A 22498-nucleotide genomic window follows, 5' to 3' on the forward strand; every position below is an offset into this window, starting at 1 on the left:
TTGTGCCAATGAACATTAAGGCCTAAGAACAATTAAAACAAGCAAACAAAATTATTCCTCGATTCAAGGTACCTCCTTGGGAAAGGTATTGCTGACATGTTTTGTTTGGATTTACTACAACGCCATCCGGAATTCCGTAACAGATCCGAAATTAATTTACTAAGTAAGTTATAGGGACATACAGTGGCATTAACCCCCCTTGGTGCAATCCTGCGTTGAGTTTTTAACCCTCGTGCAGATGGACTGTGCATCAAAACCTATATTGGACCAGCCAATACTTAGTACTGTTAGGCGTTCATGCTGAATTTAATTCTCCCTTATCCTCTTCCACGACCCCCTACGATGTACGTTACAACATGTCCAAGGATCATATATGTGCATTGTATAGCAATGCACAGTATCTATGAGTTGTCCAGCCCATGTTGAGCGAAGAGGATTTTGAGATTTATCTAACTTCTTCCCGCCCCGTAATCATTTATTACCCTCTGAAACCATATAATTCAGCCGAGTGGGAACTATTAAAGCTTTAATCCTTAGGTCCCAGAAGTCGGATTTGTCACGCAGTTTAAGCACTTGGTGATCACACATTTACTGTGTGTTACGTAGCAGGACAGCGTCACTCACTAGTTTGACCCATTTGTCCCTAGCCTGAAAATTCATACTAGAGAAAGCCCACTTAATGTAGTTGCTGCCGTGTCTAAAGGTAAAATATTTATTTCTTCATTAAAGGGATGTTGTAAGAGTGAAAGAAAGAAAGAAAGAATATCCCTGTGGCACATTATGGGAATATAACAGAAAGGACACTTGTTTGCACCTTAAAGGAAAGGTATAAAAAGCATAAGGGGTTTTCCCCCTCGTCTCTGCCACATAAAAAGTGTTTGGCGATACAAGTTTCCATGTGACGCTTGGAAGCCAAGTTCTGTACAGATGCATCCTATGAGTTGCATACAAAGCCGTACGTATTGGTTTTCTTCCTAGCCAACCTTTCCCATGTTTTTAACTTGAGAGTCTGCTATGGTTAGGGTTATGTCCTAGTTGGGACCACATACGGAGACACCCCCACAGCATGCTTGTATTGTAAAATATTGACAACCGAGGGTATAAGACTACGCTATCCATTATTCCTGTGGCCCTATTAAGTTGCAGTAACCGTGAACAAAAAAAACAAACCATATAACCATGTACATGGAAGCATCCAAGGGGTGTGTATCTAGCAAATCTTGGCTTCCATAAGCTGGCTCCCCACTAACTTCAACAGGGATCCAAGTGTCACTGTGTCCATATGGCCACAGCTAGCCACTAGTTGAGGAACCCTTGGAAGCATTTACATGTTTTAAATGAAATCGGCCAGAGCCAGACAACATAAGTAACTCTGGAAAGGTTCCACCAACACAAGGAGGGGAGTTGGCCCTTTAAAAGTGCGTTCTCTGAAATGAAATAACCTTGGGTTCACTCAACCCTTGGTCTATAGACTGCTATATATACACACACACGCAAAGTGGCGACATGTCTTTTCTTAGGAAATCTCACTCAACAATAGCCCCGAACAGAGAGAGCCCCCCTTACTATCATGCACGCCACATCGGCCTAGCAGCATTCGTCCCTTTGATCTAAGGAAGTCCTGGGTATGGGATGCTCATTGTACAACAACTGGACTTGAACCCAAAGCACACATAAGGAATCTCTTAGAGTGAAGGTTTCATGGTTTCTTCAAGTTAAAAAGGACTATATCAGGCAGGAAGAGTATTAGGGTATTTATCCTGGGGCGGCGGGGACCTCTTAGTCATTCCTTCCCATCTTAGAAATCAGCTCGTCACAGATCTTTGTCAGTTCTTCAATCTCTTGGTTCTGAGGAAGAAAATGAAACATTAGCACTCTTCGACTAAACACAGAGGGGTCTCGTACAGACCCCGCCGGCTTTGCTGTACCCCTCCTAGTAGCATTGGAGCGCATAGACATGGTAATTTGCCACATCGCACTGGGTAGAACTGGTAAAATAACTTTATTTTTACAATTACCACAGGGTTCTTTGTAGAGTGTGGTCCAAGCCATGTGGCAACCAAAAGAATAGTGCTGCGGATTGCTACATGTCTACTAGATTGAATCATAAATTGCTTTTTATAAACAGATTTGGGGGTTACGGGGGAAAAAAAATAGGTCAGTTTAAACTCTTAGTAACTTACAACAACCAATGAAATGGTCCGATCAGAAGAAACATTTCATTGGTTACTATGGTGATCAGGTAACAGAATCTCGTTGTATACAGAAATTCTTTTACTCGCCTTTTGCTGCAGTGCCCTCTCCAGTGAATCAACCTTCATCTGCTCCTTCCTTAGGCCTGCCGTCAGAGCCGCGCTTTCTGCTTTTGCCTTGGTCCGGACCTGTGCGATTTCTTCATTGGCCCTTTTTTTAAATTAAAGAAAAATACAGAAAATTTAACTTAATTGGCGCAAAATTGCATTAAAATATCTTTTAATGCACAATAAAACGGTCCTTGAAACCGTTTGTAAAACACCATCAGATCCGTGATGCCAAAAGGTAATCGACAATAATTTGTATTCCAGTGACCGACCCATTAAAAGGGTCTTTTATTCCCATCTATTCTTTCTTCTATCAGTATTTTGCTTGAAAAGCCTCCGGCAGGTCACCACCGCCACCAAATGTGCAGCATGAGCGCCTGGGCCTTGGTTTGCATGCCGCCGATATATCTTCTGCCGTTGACAGGGCTGAAAGCCATAAAGCTAAAAGCATGGTGATGCTGGGGGGGTTTGTTAGACTTACTTTAACTGAACAGTAAGGTATAATAGGACAAAAAATATTTTATTCATAGCCACATAAACTTTGGAAGACAAAGATGGCTACTTACTTGTTCAGCTTCTCCTCCGCATGGAGTTTTAGGGCCTGGTACCTCTGCTCCTCCTGTTTCACTCGAGCCAAGTAATCCTGCGCACACTTTTTAAGGGCTTCTTCATTCTGAAAGTTACACGACTTATGAAGCATTATACAGCATTAAATCTCTGGCACATAGCGATGAGTTAAGATGCTCGCGATACCTTCTTGAACCCCTCTAGGGCACTTTTTAGGTTCTCGTATCTTCTGAAGAGATCAGAGAGAGACCGCTCCACCGAGTTAAGGTCAGCAATGGCTTGTTCCTTCTCCATGGCCAGCTGCTGGAGGCTCTTCTGGGACGCCATATTGCTTCTTTGCTCATCTTCTGCTCATAAGGAAGGGGAAAAAAAACACGCCAAAATATACTAGCGTGAAAGTACCACGAAACCCCCAAGTCCTTTACTGAACTCTATGTAGGACCCAGAAGAAGCCGACACTTTTAGCAGAGATGAAGCGGAGACAATTCGATAACAGATGAAAATAATTAATATAGATTAATAGGTGCTTTTTAGAACAACAAATTAAGGAAAGCACATGCGTTATTGAGAGTACGTTAAACACAGAAGGACTGTTTTCCTCCTACGTGTAGTATTTTAAAACCTCACCAATCATCTGAGCGATGGTCTTCTCATACTCCGCAACAATTTTCCTGCAAAAGAAAAATGGTATGCATAGATATGAATCGAATAAGTACATCCATGTGCGTACACAGAAACATAGAATCTACACCAACGTCATAGTCCTTGGCCCCAGGACGGACTGCAGCGTGCTCATTATCCATCATAAGACACAATAACTCTATACAAAAGGATTAGATTGTCAGCTTTGCTCCTCACCTCATTTCTAGCACCTCCGCGTGACTCTCTTCATATTTCGTCTTCCAATCCTTGGCTTCCATCTCCCTTGTAATGATCTTTTGGGAAATAGTATTGTTATTATTTATTTTTATAGAGCGCCATTGTATTCCGTAGCGCTGTACAATGGGTAATAAATACATTCTCTGTCAAATAGAGAATATGATAATATGATAATGCAAACATGAGTTCCTGGGGCATATGCACACAAGGAAATTAGACTTACCCCCATCCTGGACAACACTGTTGGAGGCCAAAAGTGTAACCTAAAGGTTCCACAAGACCTCTGGCAAAGTATTAGGAGCAGCAATGCCACTCTTGGTGGAGAAGCAGCACTTCCACGAGTGGACATTGTGGATGACACGCCTTGGGCACAGTCATGCAATTATTGAATGGTCTTTAGCGACACAAATACACCCAAAGCAGAGTGATGAGTTCATGAATTAAGAACATTACAGCCAATGGTCCTGATGAGCAACAACAAAAATGCTTCTGAGAGGGACATCCAAAAGGATTATAAGCCATATAATAAAACATTTATTGTGCTATCAAATAGGTAATAATGCACAGAAGGGTTGACAACCAAAATGTTGTAATATTTGCACCGTTTTTTGTTTTTTTTTTTTGTTTTTTTTTTTTTTATTCAATCAGAAGCATTTTCATGCAGAAGGCCCCCGGGGACAGGCATCTTGTTTTCCAAGAGGAACTTTCGTGCCAAGGCTGCTTGTAATGCGCTGTACATACAGCCAATTTTAATCAGTGGAACAATACAAGCGAATGGAGTTACCGTGTTGTTAAATTAAAATCACACACGGAGGTCCGTGAAACAGGATGACTGCCCCCGGAATTACAGTGTAGACTATGATAGAGAGGTCATTGTGCCCAATCTCGTTCATGGTGGTTTCAAAACCCCGGATGATTTCAATGATGGGATTATAGACACGTTGTTACCTCCTCTCTGATCAGGGAGAGTACCGAGGCTCGGACACGGTCGTTAAGACTGATGGCGTCCAAAGGACTCGGACTCCCACCCCCGGTGCTGAGCGAGCTGCCGCTCTGCCGAGACAAGAAAGCTCAGGTTCACTCTCTGTATCCTCAACTTATAAATAAATATAGTATATAAAACAGTTAAACGAGCGAAGTTGGGGTAAACATTTGGTCCGATATAATAAATGTGGGCTGATCAGGGTGGGATTAGGCGTTTCTACCAAGTTCCTCCTCTGAGTGTAAATGAAACCAGGACCAGGCAAAGCATGAAAACGTCCATGGCGTCTACGGAATATTTAGTCAAAGGCCCTTCATGAAGTCCAATGACTGAGAAAGGTCTGAGAGAGGACGGAGCAGCCCGGAAATCGGTGTTCCCTGTCAACAGATCTGCTCGAGATTCCTCATCGTTTGATAGAATATTCTGTGTTTGTGTAATAAGTGCGGAGTTCTGATAACACATCAGGAGGCTGTGAGATCTCTACGACCCAGCGCTAGCCTGCAGGTCTCGGAATAAACGCTGACCCTTAAGTCCTTGAAAGGGATCATCCTCTTTAAAACGCGTCAACAATGCTGCTGAGTCGGACAATCTTAGAAGATTTGCTGTGCTAAGAAACGGGCAGCGTATATACGCAACTCTACAGCTCAACCTAATCTTCCAGTAACTGAGCCAACATCTACGTGTTTATATTTATATATATATATATATATATATATATATATATATATATATATATATATATATATATATATATATATATATATATATACACACATACATATATATATACATACACACACACACACACACACACACACACACACATTTATACATGCATAATTTACTTTTAAAGAAAGAAAAGGAGGCACATGGTCCACACATATTACATATGGCGGTCTATAGCTTTGGCCGGATTGCAAACTGCCCTTTCCTAAGAGGGACTTGGTGAGAATTATAGTCTAAACAGAACTAAGGAGCTGCAGGTTTTGACAGGTCGGGTATAATATTTAACCCCTTAATGACAAAGCCCGTTGTCCTTAAGGGGTTAATAAAAATGAGATTAGTCAATAATGTCATTAGCACAATATATAGGTGATTTTTTGTGACACCTTTTACATAGACGGCGACCACAGAGAAGAACCAATAGGCTCATCCACCATAGCGTTATATACATTCCACATTACTTGGCTGTACAACTTCCACTGAAAGTCTGTTCCAAGTACCTACTACCCTTTCTGTTACGAAGCATCTTCATATGATATCCCTCAGTCTTCCTCGATCTAATTTGAGATAACGACTAGAAGCCTGGCAGGAGCAAGAGCACACCCCACAGGTTTCAATATAACTACAGCCTCAACAAGTACAGTGGACATTTATCATGTGAATGTGCTGCCCCCTACTGGCTAGAATGGAGAAAGACAACATAAAGGGAATCGTTTGTAATATTAAACAGATCTCACACTAAATAATTATATATATATATATATGACTTTTTTTATGCATGACTTACACCTAAATAACAGTCTTTTTTCCTTAACTGAATACGGATTCTTGCAAATAAAACAAATGAGCCAATCAGCCGGAGGGTGTCAGCTTCATCAAGGGGATCCTTTTTTTTTTTGAAGGAAAGAGTTCTTTGTCCAAGTGACCAATAATGTATCGTTAATGATACTTACATCAGATGTAGGATCAGGGTGTTCAATGGACGTCTTTTCTGGAAATAAACAAAACAAACATGATTAATTGGTTGTAAATTAGAGTGGAGATGCCTTTTCTCCGTTTATATATATAAAATATTAATGTATAATGTACCTGATGCAGAGTCGTTGGAACACTCGAAAAACTCATCGTCTGGCTGACCCTTAACCCCCGGCCCAGTGGTTTTGACAATAGGGGCAGACGCCAGCTTCTCCTCGTCTGTGGCATGGCCCTCCCTTTTCTCGAGCGTGGGGGACCCGTCCTCTTGCTGTGTACATACGTTAGAGAATAGAATGAGAATATGAGCCATTGATGATGTGAACGAAAGAAAAATGACCTCATAGTTAACCCTTGATCAACACCAGAGATATTTACAAAGCCTGTGACGTCAAGTCTTTCATGTTTTTATTACACACAATGGTTTTAGGATCACCAAAATGTTTTTGCCATATTAATTTATTTTCTCTGGATCATCCCCCCCCCAACCCATCAGCTACACACCTCGTCAATGCTCGTCTCTGTAGGCATTGTGGCAATTTTATATATATTCATATCTTAAAAGTACAGAAGTGTAGAATGTAGGATTTGGGGATATTTCTTTATTTTTAATTGAAGAATATAGATGTATTTATTGTAATTATGGTCACCTTCCTTCACCATTCATTTAAAAAAAAAAAATTCAGATGAAATAAAAAAAAAACAAAAAAAACCCACACTTGTTAATGTTAAGAATTTAGCTGGACCCTAAAAAGCATTCCTCTGGGACGAAGAGGGTTAAAGAATTGCAGCAGGTGAGAAATAGCTACTTGAAAACAGATCGGCCAGCAATAGCTCACCTGTGCGCAGACATCCAGCACCAACGCCGATCCTTCGTATGTCTGCACCTTACAGCTGTTTCTAAAAGGAAAAAAAAAAAAAAAAAGACAAGTTTAACACTGTGTGGCCATCGTATGAGGTTGTGGTTCAAATGGAAAAACAGCAATCTGGGTAGCATAGCCACCAACAGCCCCAAATGTTCCAGGACAGTCCCCGTGTCACTGGAAAACATTCTGTTTCGGGTTACACCACAAAGCCTGAATCAGTGCACTCTGCAAGAATTCTGAACTAGTACATACATTCTGCAGGACAAAGGACCACATCATGGCCACTTCCTAACACTAGGGGGAGCTGTGTGGTTTTTTTTTTTGTTTTATAACCAGTGCAGGACTCAGGATTAGGGAACCCGGTGGGATTTATGTTTTAGGTGCACCTTCTATTAAGTGTACTTCCCCTACCTTTTGAGACAGAATAGAAGGATGGGATGAGCACTAAATACCCTATGATAATGACATCATTTTCCGGTAGGTTGCATTGTTGTAAAAAGATGGTGAATTTTAGTTACTATGGTGAATCGGTCTGAATACATTTTCTATGACAAGCGCAAAGCACGGAGCAGATGTATTAGAACCTTTCCCCAGAACATGTCTTACATAAACCCTGTCTGAGCTTGGAGAATTCTATCCAACTCGCTGATTCAGTATCCCACTTGTTATGGAGCGAAGCGACGTATGTAAAATTGGACGTTAGTCCAGCAGACGCATCATTACTTATGGAAATAGTGAACATTCTTCTACACACCTACTTTTCTTTTGCACAACTTTCACAGTTTTAGAACTTGCCTTTCTCTTCCTGCGGAGTGTTTCTATGTGAAATACTCTGCAGGGAGCCTTGCTTCCGTCAATGTTATGGCACCGGGTACATGCCATTGCAACAAATGAGGAGGAGATGCTGCCAGGGCTCAGTCCTGGACCATACCACTAAAAGGGGAAGGGGCTGGGGGTGTTTGAAGCAAAGTTTTTTTTTCCCCCTCAGTGAATCAGAGAGGTCGTTTTACTAAAAGTGTCCTGGGACAAAAAAATGGTAGTATTGTGTCTTACACAAAAATACCACATTATCCATTTCGAGGAAATGGCTTTACATATTAATCGGCATGGATCAGGGAGGGTTGGTTGACAATTAGACCATAAAATATATATTTTAATTATTACACAAAAAAACCTGCCATGATTTACTTCAACGCAAATGGTTAAATCTTTATACAGAATACCAAAGCAGTTTATAGGAGCCGATGAGAAAGGTTAAAAATAGAATTCAGTATTATTATTACGCTTTCATTCGCAGGATACAAAATATCTTGCCCGGTGTCAGAACGTCTTGAAGAACAGATGGTTCCATCTCTTCAGAAGAGAGCTGAACTGTAAAATGTAGGATTTTGGGGGAAAAGCAGCAAATCTCCTATAATGAGGTCAGGTTTTACCTCCCATGAGTGTTTCACAAACGTCAGATTAGTAATCTGACGGCACAGAGTCAGGACGTAGTCTCTTTACGGATCTGAACCGCTTCGGAAGCATCTGTCACAGGAACAGAGCGTTTGGCAGCTTTTAATCATATTTAAATTCATGAATGTTTTGCCAGGTCTACACTCCCAAAAACGCTCTTCACGGAAGTATGTCGATAAAGCAAATGTATTGAGGAAGGCGAGGGATATGAACGTAACTTATAATTAAAACAGGCAAAAAAAACCAAAAAAGGGGCAGATTTGGAATTCCGGAAAAAACTTTGCGACAATATCACAATATAACGAAATGCTAGGCAACGCTACGGCATGGGCTGAAACGAAGACTGAATCGCCAAATATATCGGGGTAATCGGGGAGAAGGATGTCTGAAGACTGGGAGCTGTCTCATTGAGCTGACCCCGAGGCGCTTTAAATATTAACCCTTTAATGACCCATTATGCAGATTCTATTTAGTGACTGGCCAAGTGTCTCAACTATGTGGCTCCAATACCGCCCCTCGTGGAAACTTTGACTTGTCATTATTTAAAGATGTACTTCATTGGCGGGAGTCTTAGGTATCATCAGTCGATTCAATAGAGTATGAACTCCTCTTTTACTCTGAAATTGGAGAAACAAAATGCTGACAGTCTGGTCTCCCCCTCCAACAGGAGCCAGTAAATAACAGAATGGGAGAGAATTGATCGGCTGTAGCAGTCCCTGCGACCATCACCCCCGCTGCTACTGATCAAACCTGCTGTGATTCGGAGAGCAGGGCTGCAGGGTAAGAGCAAGAGATTCTCCCTCTTCAAAATAAAATATACAAAAATAAATAAAAGGGACCTTAGAGAGATACGGGAGAGATCCCAGAGGCAAAAAGAAAATTTTCAGATGAACCATACCTGTCCTGAAAAAAAACAAAAAAAAACAAAAAAAAAAACATAAATATAAATTTGTGTGGGTTCACTAAATGAGAAAAAAATTGAAATTAGGATTAAAGGAAGACATAGTAAAAAAAAACATGAAAATATGTTCTGGTCCTGTAGTGAAAAACAGCCCTGGTTCTAATAACACCCGGGAAACGGTTGTAAAAGAAGAATTTAGAAGATCTGCCGCCCCATTTATAAACTTTATCTAAAGAGCAGAGCGTTGGCCGCCATCCTTGAAGGCCACTTTTGAAGCAGGACTGGCTTTGATGTATGATCAATACTCCACAAGCCTTAAATCCCGGAATGCTTGGCATTTTAATCCCTTGAAGGTCTATCAAAGGAATCTGGGACACACCATAGCGTTCGCACAACAATACAGTTTGGGATTCTCCTGCCGCATTTCAATGACTTGATGGGGAACAATGGAAAGACAGCATTGTGTAACAAACAAAACCAAAACCCCCTCCAAAAAACTACTTAAGAGCTTTCTTTGTAACGGAGCAAGCCGGCAAAAATAAGTTGGAACAGCTTTGTGACATTTAAAAGGAAACTATTATTGCCTTTCCCTTTTCTCTGCAAAGTAGTGAGAAACGAGCCAAACTTGGTCATATAAGTAGCTAACGTTTGCCTGAAGAAGACTGGAGACTTTCGCCGGCCAAGTTCATTGATCTGAAACATATCTTCCTCTTTTGGGGTAAATACAGATTGTCAGTACTTCATTTTTGTCGCCATGTACTTATTTAGCATAAAAACATAATTCTTATTTTTCTCAGGCCAGCTCCATATAACTCCTTTTACCGCTGACACATGCAAAGCTATTCAGGGCCGGATTTACATCTCAGGCACTGTTCATCATAACGACTACTGGTGCCCGTTATGCTCTCGAGTAAAAAAAATAAAATAAAAAATATATAGATTTATATATAAATAAATAAAAGATTAAACAACATAATAATTTTGTTAGGTAGAAAGTAAAATGAAAAGGGAGAAGCATAAACGAGAAAAGCCTTGTGTGCTTACAATTGGTTGGGGCATAGGCAAAAGTGGGTGGGGATACAACTAAGCCACGCCCACTTTAGGCACGTGCGGAGAATCCGGCCGTGAAGCTGGTCACAAGAGGAAAAATGAAAAAGAGATAAGTACTTACAACAAAAAACAGAGAAATTTCACTTGCTCATTAGTCCTGAGGCAAAGGAAGAGAAGAGAGGACAGGCTGAGTGACAGACAAAGAAGGAAGAAAAAAAAAAACTCATTGTTTGGTCATTGGTGCCCCTGGGGCATTTAGTGACATTTAGTCAGAAGGCCTGTTGCTGTGTGTACCCCTGATTTAGCCAAAGGGGTTATAGGAATATACATTAGAGGAGGAAGTTGCCTGCTGTGTGGGGTAAGTACAGCAAAACCGCATAACGGGAAGACATAAGAAAACTAAACTCCTTCTGAATGAAGGAATAATGGGATTTATAGCGAAGGGTAATACAAAGTATTGATACAAAGTAATTTGAGGAGTTATAGGGAGTAAATTGGGAGCGTGGCACCAGTGTCCGTGGCAAGGTTTGAGAAGGTCCATAGATCATCATTATATTGTCCACCACAGACCCCAATAAATGTCTACCATGAGCAATGTTGGTGCCTGCCCCTGATTAAGGGTTCTATGGAGTAATGGGAGCGATTACAGGTAGGGGTTATGTGGAATAATAGTCAGCATTATGAGAAGGGGTTGTATATAGTAATAGGGGGTGTTACTGGGAAGGGTTATATAAAGTATTAGGAGAAGCTGGAGGCAGGGCTTACTTGGTACAATAGGGATTTATACAGGAGGCGATATCCAGCAATACAAATAATTTATGCCGAGGTTTTGTAGAGGTAAAGGAGAAGTTCCCTGGAGATATCTGCAGATTATATGATTGGGATTTGGAATGTGGAGTTGATTCCGCATATCAGTGACCTAAATCAACAATTCAGCTGCTCTCCATCTTCTTATCTGCACAACAAATTTATAGGCGACTTTACGGGTCAATAACTTTCAAACGTTAAGCAAATAAAATAGACATATTACGGCATGAATATTACGGCTGCTAGTTTTTGTCTCAGACACCGAACATCTTGTTGAACCCTCTTTACTCTTTCGCAGGAATAACCGAGGGTCTGAGGCTGGTGTAACAGACCAAGTCAACGGGCACGGATCTAGAACGTAGCTCGAACGTTACACGATACACAGAAACAAGGGGAAAATAATAACCATTTCTTCATGGGCGTCCACAGAAATTAGCCCTGCCCAAGGGGTGGGGCATGGCCAGGATAAGGCGGAGTATGGGTTGGGCTAAAATGTCCAAATGGGGCATGGCATCATCAGAATGATATGGCGCACCGGCAGGGATAATGTTTGGCAGGTTTATAAAAATATCTCCTTAGGTGGCTGCCTAGTGAAGTTTATAGGAAATAAAACCCTGGTAAGCCTTTAAGAATATTATTATTATACATTTCTGGATCCAGGGATATGCACAGCGACAATTAACTCCTTAAGGACAGTGGGCGGTCCCTAAACCCATTGAAAACAATGCATTTGGAGTCTGTACATGTACGGGCTTTGTCATTAAGGGGTTAAATTAAAAATGTTCTTGTCTTTCAACAATGGGTGAAATTTAGGTCAGACAATTTCCAGGATGCCCATGGTTATTGTTAAAAACTATAGGTATTACAAAAAATATCATTTGGCCACGCCCACTCCCCACCCACTTTCCCTCCTACCCCCAGCTCATTTGAGAATCTCTGGGTCTAGCACCACCCCATGCACATCTAGCCCTGCCCCTTGTGAAAGAACTCTCACAGAATGTTATGGTACGGAGTAGCTAACCAACAGGGGAGGAATAACAATACAGATCCAAGGAAGGAAGAGGGTAAAAGGTTGCTCCCATGTTATGCTCATAATGTGTGTCCTGATACATATTCACCGCACATTTTTATTGGTAAACAAAGGTTTAGTGATAGAGGATAATACAGTGAGGGAATCTAAACAGGCATGGGGCACATGGAGACCAACAACTGATTAAGATCCAAGTCTTTACATCAGGAAAAACAGGCAGACTAGATGAGCCGAAGGGGTCTTATTTGTCGTCAAACTCTTTGTTTCTTATTTTGTGTATTGAATTTTGAAATGCAGGATTTGAGTAAAAGGAAAAGATGTTTTAGAACGCTTAATTTCTCACAAGTATAACATAAGGATGTTCTACCACAGCCTCCTTTCAGCAATCTCTGATACAGATTACTGCGAGAGATTGTGTTCACGGCCACTCAAAGCGTAAAACGCGGCAGGCACAGCGCCTCTTCAGTTTGAAAGGATCGACAAAACATGAATTGTACATACAGGATGCCCGGAGGTCTACATTAGGGGTAACTCCACATGCCTTCCAAGCACCAACTGACATGACCAGAATTATGACCCAAATGGTCTCATTTTACACATTTGGTATATAGGACACTAAAAACATAGGCATTTTTGTACGTAAAAAATACCCCCACACACACTCTAATTCATAGCGTATTAGCGTGTATGAACCCAGTGAGTACATCTTAAGAACCCTTACGTGATCAGACGGGACCTCGCCATCTTTGGAGAAGATGTCGCGCTTGTTTCAGAATCCCTTCTAGGCTTGGGTTCACGAGTAAGATCATTTTCTGAGCTGGAAAGAGTTTTAGATGGCGTATGGTTCTCCAAAGGCTGATCACCATGCTCCTTGTTGAACCTACGAGATCCCTTAGGGGAAGAGGGAAGCGCCGAGTTCCCACCAAAAGGGTTGAAGTTGGGGTCATCCCACTGGCTCGGATCAAAGTTATATGTTGATTTGGGAATCGGGAGATTCTCTGGGTCAACTGATGAAGACAGTACCTCTGCACTCTTATCGAGCTGCTCTAAACCGGTGGTTTTGTTGGCAGTATCCTTTTGTTTTTTCGATGGAAGTTTGCTGCCAAGTTTCCTTGTCTTTCTTGGTGTAACTTTTGTGGCATCCTTCTCTAACCCTTCCACAACATTAAGTTCTGGAGGAGACTCTTTGTGATCTTGATATGTTAATTCCACGGCAGAAGATTCCACCAATCCAACCGGCTGAGCCTGTAGAACCTCGTTTCTATGGTCTTCGTCACCAGAACTGGAGATGTTATGTTTCTGATCAACATCTAAGCTTTCCACATCAACCTCCTTCTTAAGTTCAGGTTGAGCGTTTGAGACTTTCAGCTCTCCGTCAACACGCTGATTGACCACAGGTTTTTCTGCTGTATGCTCTGGAACACCAGTGACCAAAGCTTTGGATTCGGCCACACCGGCATCAGTTTGTGGTAGCACAGGGTACGCGTCTGATTCAGCGTACTGATTTTCCTTCTGGTCCCCCTTTCCGGATTCTGATAAAGTTTCATCGCTAGGCAAGTTGTTGTTATCTTTCAAAGATAATTCTGATACCAGCTCAGTGATATCTTTTTCTGATTCCTTGAACAAAACTAAAACTTAAAAAAAGAAATAAATAAGTATATTAGTATAGGTCAAAAACAAGCCCATAATATTTTTGCTGTCAGCATCTTATCTAATACATACTATAATCTTAATAAAAAATAATAACATTTTGAATATCTATTGGGTTGAAAAGCCTTGCAGACTGGCGTTAATAGAAAATGGAGCAAAATACCAATTCATTTGGATTTTTTTTCTATATCCCCATCTTTTCTCCTTTTTAGTCATTCTGAGTACTTACATTAATCTGAAGTTCCTGTAAAGAATCCTACTTGGAACCTTGTGTGTGATTAACGAAGACCTCTCTTGAATTTAGTAAAATTAGAGAGGATTTGTAATTGCCAGCGGGCGGTATTAGTGTGTAGAGCATTACAAATATTTTGCTTTCATGCTAAGCCAATAAATTGGATCATTAAAACTGTAATTATAGGGGGAAAAAGCAATTATAGCTCAACTAGCTTACATCTACCGGGGTGGTTCACCATTGGCATAGACCGGTGCCAACAGGGTGTAATGCTGAAACCTGCCACTAGGGCAGTGTTATGCGTTCTCAAGAGCATGTCACGTATGCCTGTGCATGCGCGCGCACACTACTGCACATCGAAAGAAGGCCCGATATAGGGGCATTCTATGCTAAAATAAACATAATTTATAAGTGAAATACCGATTATTTATATACAAAGACATAAATGATACAAACACTTCAGAATGGGGGGGGGGAGATATATATCATGTGGACCAAACCAGTTGTCATCGCCCTGACCTCATCCCAGTAAAAAAAAATAATAAAAAAAGGGGACATTTATTTAGTTAACAATCCCACCTGCAATGATGTCAGAGGCCTCTAACAAAGGCATGCCATGACACTATGATGTCACCACAACTGAAGCAGAGGTTATAAGGAAACTTGATTTATTTCTACTTTGTATAAATAACCTTTAAAAAATAGCTCTAGTTCTGAGGGATATAAAGATCCAAATAAAATTAAATTAAAAAAATGCAGAGATTTAAATTCTCCCTTTATAAAAAAAAGTTTAGCCCGGATTTATATACCGGTCTGACCGCATTGTCCTTGTAATGGCTGCCTCCCTCCCAGCCTGAGAACCTTTGTATTAAGTCACGGTAGGGATACACTACCTACATTGTTCTAACTTCCTTTGTGTAACCGTCGCCTGACCTCAAATTACCCACAATCCACTGCACAGCGACAAATGGAATTTCAAATACCCAAAAATATTAACCATCACTTCTAAAAATGTAAGCTTTCAACTGTACACATGATCCGACTGTAGATTATCAGGACAGGCTGAGACAGTGATGGGTTTGTATGTAATGTAAGGTGATGTGACTGCAGATTATCAGGACAGGCTCAGACAGCGTTGGGTTTGGATGTAATGTAAGGGGATCTGACTGCAGATTATCAGGACAGGCTCAGACAGCGCTGGGTTTGTATGTAATGTAAGGGGATGTGACTGTAGATTATCAGGACAGGCTCAGACAGTGCTGGGTTTGTATGTAATGTAAGGGGATGTGACTGCAGATTATCAGGACAGGCTCAGACAGCGTTGGGTTTGTATGTAATGTAAGGGGATGTGACTGCAGATTATCAGGACAGGCTCAGGCAGTGCTGGGTTTGTATGTAATGTAAGGGGATGTGACTGCAGATTATCAGGACAGGCTCAGACAGTGCTGGGTTTGTATGTAATGTAATGCGATGTGACTGCAGATTATCAGGACAGGCTCAGACAGCGCCGGGTTTGTATGTAATGTAAGGGGATGTGACTGCAGATTATCAGGACAGGCTCAGACAGTGCTGGGTTTGTATGTAATGTAAGGGGATGTGACTGCAGATTATCAGGACAGGCTCAGACAGTGCTGGGTTTGTATGTAATGTAAGGGGATGTGACTGCAGATTATCAGGACAGGCTCAGACAGTGCTGGGTTTGTATGTATTGTAAGGGGATCTGGTTATAGATTATCAGGACAGGCTCAGACAGTGCTGGGTTTGTATGTAATGTAAGGTGATGTGACTGCAGATTATCAGGACAGGCTCAGACAGTGCTGGGTTTGTATGTAATGTAAGGTGATGTGACTGCAGGTTATCAGGACAGGTTTTGGTTGTGATGATTTTATATCTAATGTAAGGAGATGTGACCACAGATTATCAAGGCAGACTCATGCAAGGGGATCTGACTGCGGATTATCAGGACAGGTTCAGACACTACATAAACGACTGAACACATTTATTGTGTATACAGCGTACCTCTGGCCGTGAATGGGTTAAACACTCTAGTGAAGCAGACTGAAAGAAATGTTAAGAATCTTCACTAGGAAGGCCGTGTTACTTGACAATCATTTGGAGTATGGATGGTATGCACAGCACTTACAGACACAAACATTATACAAACTAAAACAAAGTTCACACGCTACACATTCACTAAACTCACAACTTGATTAATACCGGCTGTGGATGTTCACGGGCAGTACCCACCATTATTTACCTCTGTATCAGGTAAATTAGCTGGGTTTTGTACATAATGTTACAGTAGTATATCCCCCCCAAGCGCTGTATACAGTAGTACACCCCCCTCAGCATTGTACACGTTAATATACCCCCCCCAGCGCTCTATACGGTAATATACCACCCCCCAGCGTTATATATTCGGCAATATGACCATGTTATACATGTTAAAATAACCCCCCCAGTGCTGTATATGGTTATAACCCCCCCAGCGCTGTACACGGTTATAACTGGAAAAACTAAGCAATGGGAGGAGTTATAGAGAGGCGTATATATGTAACAGGGAGGAGGTATAGGGTCGGGTGATATGTGTAACAGTAGGAGGTATAGGGTCGGGTTCTATATGTAACAGGGAGGAGTTATAGGGTCGGGTTCCATATGTAACAGGGAGGCGGTATAGGGTCGGGTGATATGTGTAATAGGAGGAGTTATATGGTCGGGTGATATGTGTAATAGGAGGAGTTATAGGGTCGGGTGATATGTGTAACAGGAGGAGTTATAGGGTCGGGTGATATGTGTAACAGGAGGAGTTATAGGGTCGGGTGATATGTGTAACAGGAGGCGTTATAGGGTCGGGTGATATGTGTAATATGAGGCGTTATAGGGTCGGGTGATATGTGTAATAGGAGGCGTTATAGGGTCGGGTGATATGTGTAATAGGAGGCGTTATAGGGTCGGGTGATATGTGTAATAGGAGGCGTTATAGGGTCGGGTGATATGTGTAATAGGAGGCGTTATAGGGTCGGGTGATATGTGTAATAGGAGGAGTTATAGGGTCGGGTGATATGTGTAATAGGAGGAGTTATAGGGTCGGGTGATATGTGTAATAGGAGGAGTTATAGGGTCGGGTGATATGTGTAATAGGAGGTGTAATATGGTCGGGTGATATGTGTAATAGGAGGAGTTATAGGGTCGGGTGATATGTGTAATAGGAGGAGTTATATGGTCGGGTGATAAGTGTAATAGGAGGAGTTATAGGGTCGGGTGATATGTGTAACAGGAGGAGTTATATGGTCGGGTGATATGTGTAATAGGAGGAGTTATAGGGTCGGGTGATATGTGTAATAGGAGGCGTTATAGGGTCGGGTGATATGTGTAATAGGAGGAGTTTTAGGGTCGGGTGATATGTGTAATAGGAGGAGTTATATGGTCGGGTGATATGTGTAATAGGAGGAGTTATAGGGTCGGGTGATATGTGTAATAGGAGGAGTTATAGGGTCGGGTGATATGTGTAATAGGAGGCGTTATAGGGTCGGGTGATATGTGTAATAGGAGGAGTTATAGGGTCGGGTGATATGTGTAATAGGAGGAGTTATAGGGTCGGGTGATATGTGTAATAGGAGGAGTTATAGGGTCGGGTGATATGTGTAATAGGAGGAGTTATAGGGTCGGGTGATATGTGTAATAGGAGGCGTTATAGGGTCGGGTGATATGTGTAATAGGAGGCGTTATAGGGTCGGGTGATATGTGTAATAGGAGGAGTTATAGGGTCGGGTGATATGTGTAATAGGAGGAGTTATAGGGTTGGATTATACAAAGTACTAATAGAATCATATGGAATATGCGAGGCTTCCAGGCAGCTGTTTCATAGAACGGGTAAGATTTGATCTTGGCTCGGTTTCGGCATTATGCACACGCAGGATATTTTTAGGATTCCTCAGATCCCATGAGTCACTCGCCCACAAACTGTATGTCTGAATCACAAGCACAGGAAAACAAAGCCACACAGCCGGGGAGAAATAAGAACGCCAGAACATGGCATTTACTGGAGAGATAGGCTATAGAGGGCCCATGCACTGCATTACATCATCATCGTCATCATCATCATCATCATCAACATGCGGGACTGGGTAGCCTTCTGCCCAGAGTGTTACAGGACTACAACCCCTACCAGCCTCAAATGGGGTTTGTTGTCAGCTGGTCCAGGATTCGGAGTGAAGTATATAGCTAAAGCGTGATAATACATCTCATCTGATTTCTCGTAACATCAGCATATACCACAGCGTTCTCTTTATCGGCATGCCAATTACCTTGCGATACCTCCTTTACAGGTGACGGGGCCGGAGTATCCGCCTCAGGTGTGTCAAAGTGTCCCTCCGAATCTGAACTAGAGTGGAAATTAAACCAGTTTTGTTAGATTCCAGAAATGGTTAGCGACATCTCACATGTTTCAATATTTCATCCTCACATTAATAAACAATCGCACTTGTCAACACTCATTGATTTCAGGTCTATTCACTAAAGGCAGAGTCTACAGGAGAGTTGTGTTTCAGTTCCTACACATTATGAACGGACATACCCAACCAGCTTCTGCTCCGAGAAGATATAATGTAATGTAATCTCCTCGCGCCATTAAATTATGCATTATACGGGGCAAGCTCAGCCACTCTAGCTGGAGGAGCCTACTAGCATTGGCCCTTCGCAGTGAACCGCCACCACTTTTCCTGTAGGCTTCCTACCAACGCCAGCAGAGAAGGTTTTTGTTATTTAAAGCAGAAAACAGGAAAAAGTACGTAGCGTTTTGCATGAGTGTTCTTTAGGTCCTGCGCGATTTTCATACAGTTGTGAGTCGCCTTTCCTAGCAAGACTATGGACGCTAGAAGAAGGAACTAGACCGAGCCAGCAGCGCCTTACAGGAAGCCATAGTATTGTCACAAATAAAGAAGCATTTTGCGGCAGAAATATTTACGCGATTATGTTGTGTGCTGAGACACATGACGCAACCGGTGCCCTGTCCTGATCTCCAAGAGGCTTCCAGGTCATAAAAACTAGTTTCTCATATAGTGTTATGTACAGCAGCAAGAAAAAGGAAGCAAACCCTTTGGAATTACCTGGTTTTCTGCATTAGTTGTTCATGAAATATCATCTCCATCCAAGTCACAGGTATAGACAAACACAATGTGTTTAAGCCAATAACACACAAACAATCTTTCGTGTCCTTTTCAAACGCACCCATTAAACATTCAATGGGGAGCAGCGGCTTCCTCCATGATGTACTGCCACGGACTCCATGCCTGTTTAATGTTTTGTGTATGGCAGACACATGAACACGGATGTTAAGCAGTTCCAATGATTCATTCAAGCCTTTAGCTGTTACTCTAGGATTCTTTTTTACCTCATTGAGTATTCTGCATTGTGCCTTTGGCTGGGAGCCCACTTCTAGGGAGAGCAGCCACAGAATTAAATTGTCTCCATTTCTAAATAATTTGTCTAACTGTGGACTGATGAATATGTAAGCTTTTTGAAATAACTTTGTAACCCTTTCCAGCTTTATGCAAACCAACAATGTATTCAGCAGGTCTAAATCACACCTCCAAACCTATTTCATCGATTGGACTTCAGGTTTTCTAACTCCTCACTCCAACTAGCTTTTGTTGAAGTCATCAGCCTTAGGGGTTCACATACCTTTTCCAACCCACCCTGTGAATTTTTGAATGATGTATCCTTCAATATGGACAAGACAATACAGAGTGTGTTTGTTCATTATTGTAATTTAGATGAAGATTTTGCTGCTGTGTGAGTGTGTATATATATATGTATATATATATATATATATATATATATATATATATATATATATATATATATATATACACACACACACACACACACACACATTATGTAGTATTTCTTATTAATTGTTATTTGATAACTTCCACATATGCTGTTTCATGCCACCAGCTAAAAAAACAAAATAAACTAAAACATAAGTGTATGTTATGTTTTATACAGGATTAAAAAGATCTAGTAAAGTCTTATAAATCTGAAAGAATATTAGCAAAAAAACCGAAAATCAATATTTTTGCTTTTGGGAGAATAAATGACTTACAGTTGCCCTAAAGCTCTGGCCACAGCTGTTCTCCTGACCCCTCGAAAACAAAAATAAACATAAAAAACCCTTAAGGTCAGCAGGTGAAATTCTCAAATTGCCTATCATTTATCCCATGGAGGGAAGGGCCACCAACACAAGTGTCACCTGCCATGGGGACATTGATTGCACAAACTGAAAAGAACTCTTCCCCCAGGACATGACTTCAACCAAGGAATCCATTCAAGGTTCAAAGTTTAACAGGATCTGTGAGGGGTCCGTAACTCGAGCCGCTTCCTAAACCCCACTGAAAAAATAGGGGATGTAATTAGAAATTATTAGGTCTGAACAATAACAAACATGAAGAACAAGCTATTTGGTCTACTAACCAAAGCCAGGTCTACAGAAGTAGCCCAAATGATGATGTTGAAGAACAACTCCCATAGTCCCCCTACGAGCGTGTTCCAAATTTTAGCCCGAGGGAGGGTGGGGGGTCATGAGAGTTGTATTCCAAAAGGTCACCAAGTATGGAATGAGTCCTTTTCTGTAGAAGACCTATTGTACGGAGCTCCATAATCTGTTGGTGCTAAATCAAAGAAGAAGATGGAGATGCGCCGTTCGGCTACCATGTTCAACAAGTCTCAACAAAATAATGTATCGGTAAACGCGGGCATTAGAAACGAAGCCCGGGAGATCCCCCCCAACACACAGTTTTATTAAAGCCGTTAGCAGAAGTCAGCATTTCCTTCCTCGTCGGTTAGATATGTCAGCACACGGCAAGGCCCGGGTCTTCAACAAGCGCAGTACTGTCCGTCTGTTGATACTCAGCACCATCATATACCCGGGTGATTGCAGACAGATACTCTGTACTGTTACATAATGCAGCCTTTTAATCAGTATGTTCCTAGCATATTAAATCCTCCATGCGATATACACATTTTGACACTCAGCGTTATTATATAGGGTACAATAACACCAGTGGCTAACGATGATCTATATAAGCTCTGTGGGTGAGAACTTCCTCTCCTAGTGTCTCAGTTCACCAAGCCTCGCATGTGATAGCTCTTAACTCATCTACTGATTATACCATAATGTATTAAATTGGTGAAATTCATGAATAAGGTGCATTTACACTAAAATGGGGGAAATGGTTTATACATGTATCGGCCCAAGAGAAGATGGAGTCTTTAGTGGAAGGTGATGCCTTTTAAAGGGCCAACGCAGAAAAAGCTGCCACCTTGGACTAAAGCCGATCTCCATCCAGTAAACGTATATACAGAGCGTATACATCGCTATGGAGATAGAAAGGTAGAATGTGACGGCAGATAACAGCCAATCAGCCCATCTACTCTGCTTGGTTTTCCTATAAATTGGTCCTTGGCCTCTTCTTAAAATTCAGGATAGCTTTATGCCCATCCCGTGCATGTTTAAATACCTCTACTGTAGTAAGCGCTACCACTTCTGCTGGGAAGCTGCTCCACTTATCTACCACCCTTTCAGTAAAAGTAAAACTTGCTAATATCGCATCCAATAGTGCAACATGTGGATAGGAGATACCCGCACAGTCCGGCATCCATCCTAATGCCCGGCGTCGGGCCCACGGGGTACATTGTTGGCACTATAGAAAAAAAAGATAATATAGGGTACTCACCCCGAATCCTGAGACTGGTCGTCTTCCTCCGTCCCCTCTCCTCCTCTCACTGCTGACCACGTCCACTTAGCCCACTGAACGGGGGACAGTATCTGCCAGGGACTGAATGCCATCCCGATACACCCTAAAAAACCCAAACACCCCAAACAACTCAATGCTTCGGACCCTCCGCTGTTTACGGTACTAAGGCACCGTCAGTGCTGCTCACGCGTGGCCCCCGGCACCCTCTACACGCATGATCGGCAACCGGTATCCTAAAACTCTATCCCAAAAGCCCAAGTCTTCCTCCCTGATCCTGCGAGCCTGGTCCCTTCCCCCGATGCTGCCTGTAAGTGTGGGAATCAGCTG

At 41.9% G+C, this 22498-nt stretch overlaps 1 protein-coding gene across 2 annotated transcripts; it reads right to left on the minus strand.

Annotated features, from left to right (window-relative positions):
• Nucleotides 1–943: 943 nt before the first annotated feature.
• Nucleotides 944–22498, minus strand: TACC1 (transforming acidic coiled-coil containing protein 1). 2 transcript variants are annotated; one of them, XM_053463045.1, is made up of 13 exons: nt 22151–22498; nt 18722–18798; nt 13254–14160; nt 10817–10852; nt 7263–7323; nt 6541–6694; nt 6405–6442; nt 3726–3802; nt 3495–3538; nt 3054–3214; nt 2867–2973; nt 2283–2403; nt 944–1848 (listed from the first exon to the last, which is right to left on the minus strand). In XM_053463045.1, exons 1-13 carry the CDS (start codon nt 22261–22263, stop codon nt 1780–1782), a joined length of 1965 nt encoding a protein of 654 aa, XP_053319020.1. In that variant the 5' UTR covers nt 22264–22498; the 3' UTR covers nt 944–1779. The 2 variants fall into 2 exon arrangements, with proteins under 2 accessions (XP_053319020.1, XP_053319022.1); XM_053463047.1 differs by lacking the exon at nt 10817–10852.

The sequence above is a fragment of the Spea bombifrons genome, chromosome 4 (assembly GCF_027358695.1).
Source record: "Spea bombifrons isolate aSpeBom1 chromosome 4, aSpeBom1.2.pri, whole genome shotgun sequence".
Lineage (NCBI taxonomy): Eukaryota > Metazoa > Chordata > Amphibia > Anura > Pelobatidae > Spea > Spea bombifrons.

Excerpts from the sequence above, each read along its gene's own strand:
- TACC1 (XM_053463045.1), bottom strand. The coding sequence starts at position 22,263 with ATGGCATTCAGTCCCTGGCAGATACTGTCCCCCGTTCAGTGGGCTAAG. Across the intron at positions 18,799-22,150 it reads GACCAGTCTCAGGATTCGGG|TTCAGATTCGGAGGGACACT; the intron begins GTGAGTACCCTA and ends TTTCCACTCTAG. Across the intron at positions 10,853-13,253 it reads GCGAGGTCCCGTCTGATCAC|GACTAATGAGCAAGTGAAAT; the intron begins GTAAGGGTTCTT and ends CCTTTGCCTCAG.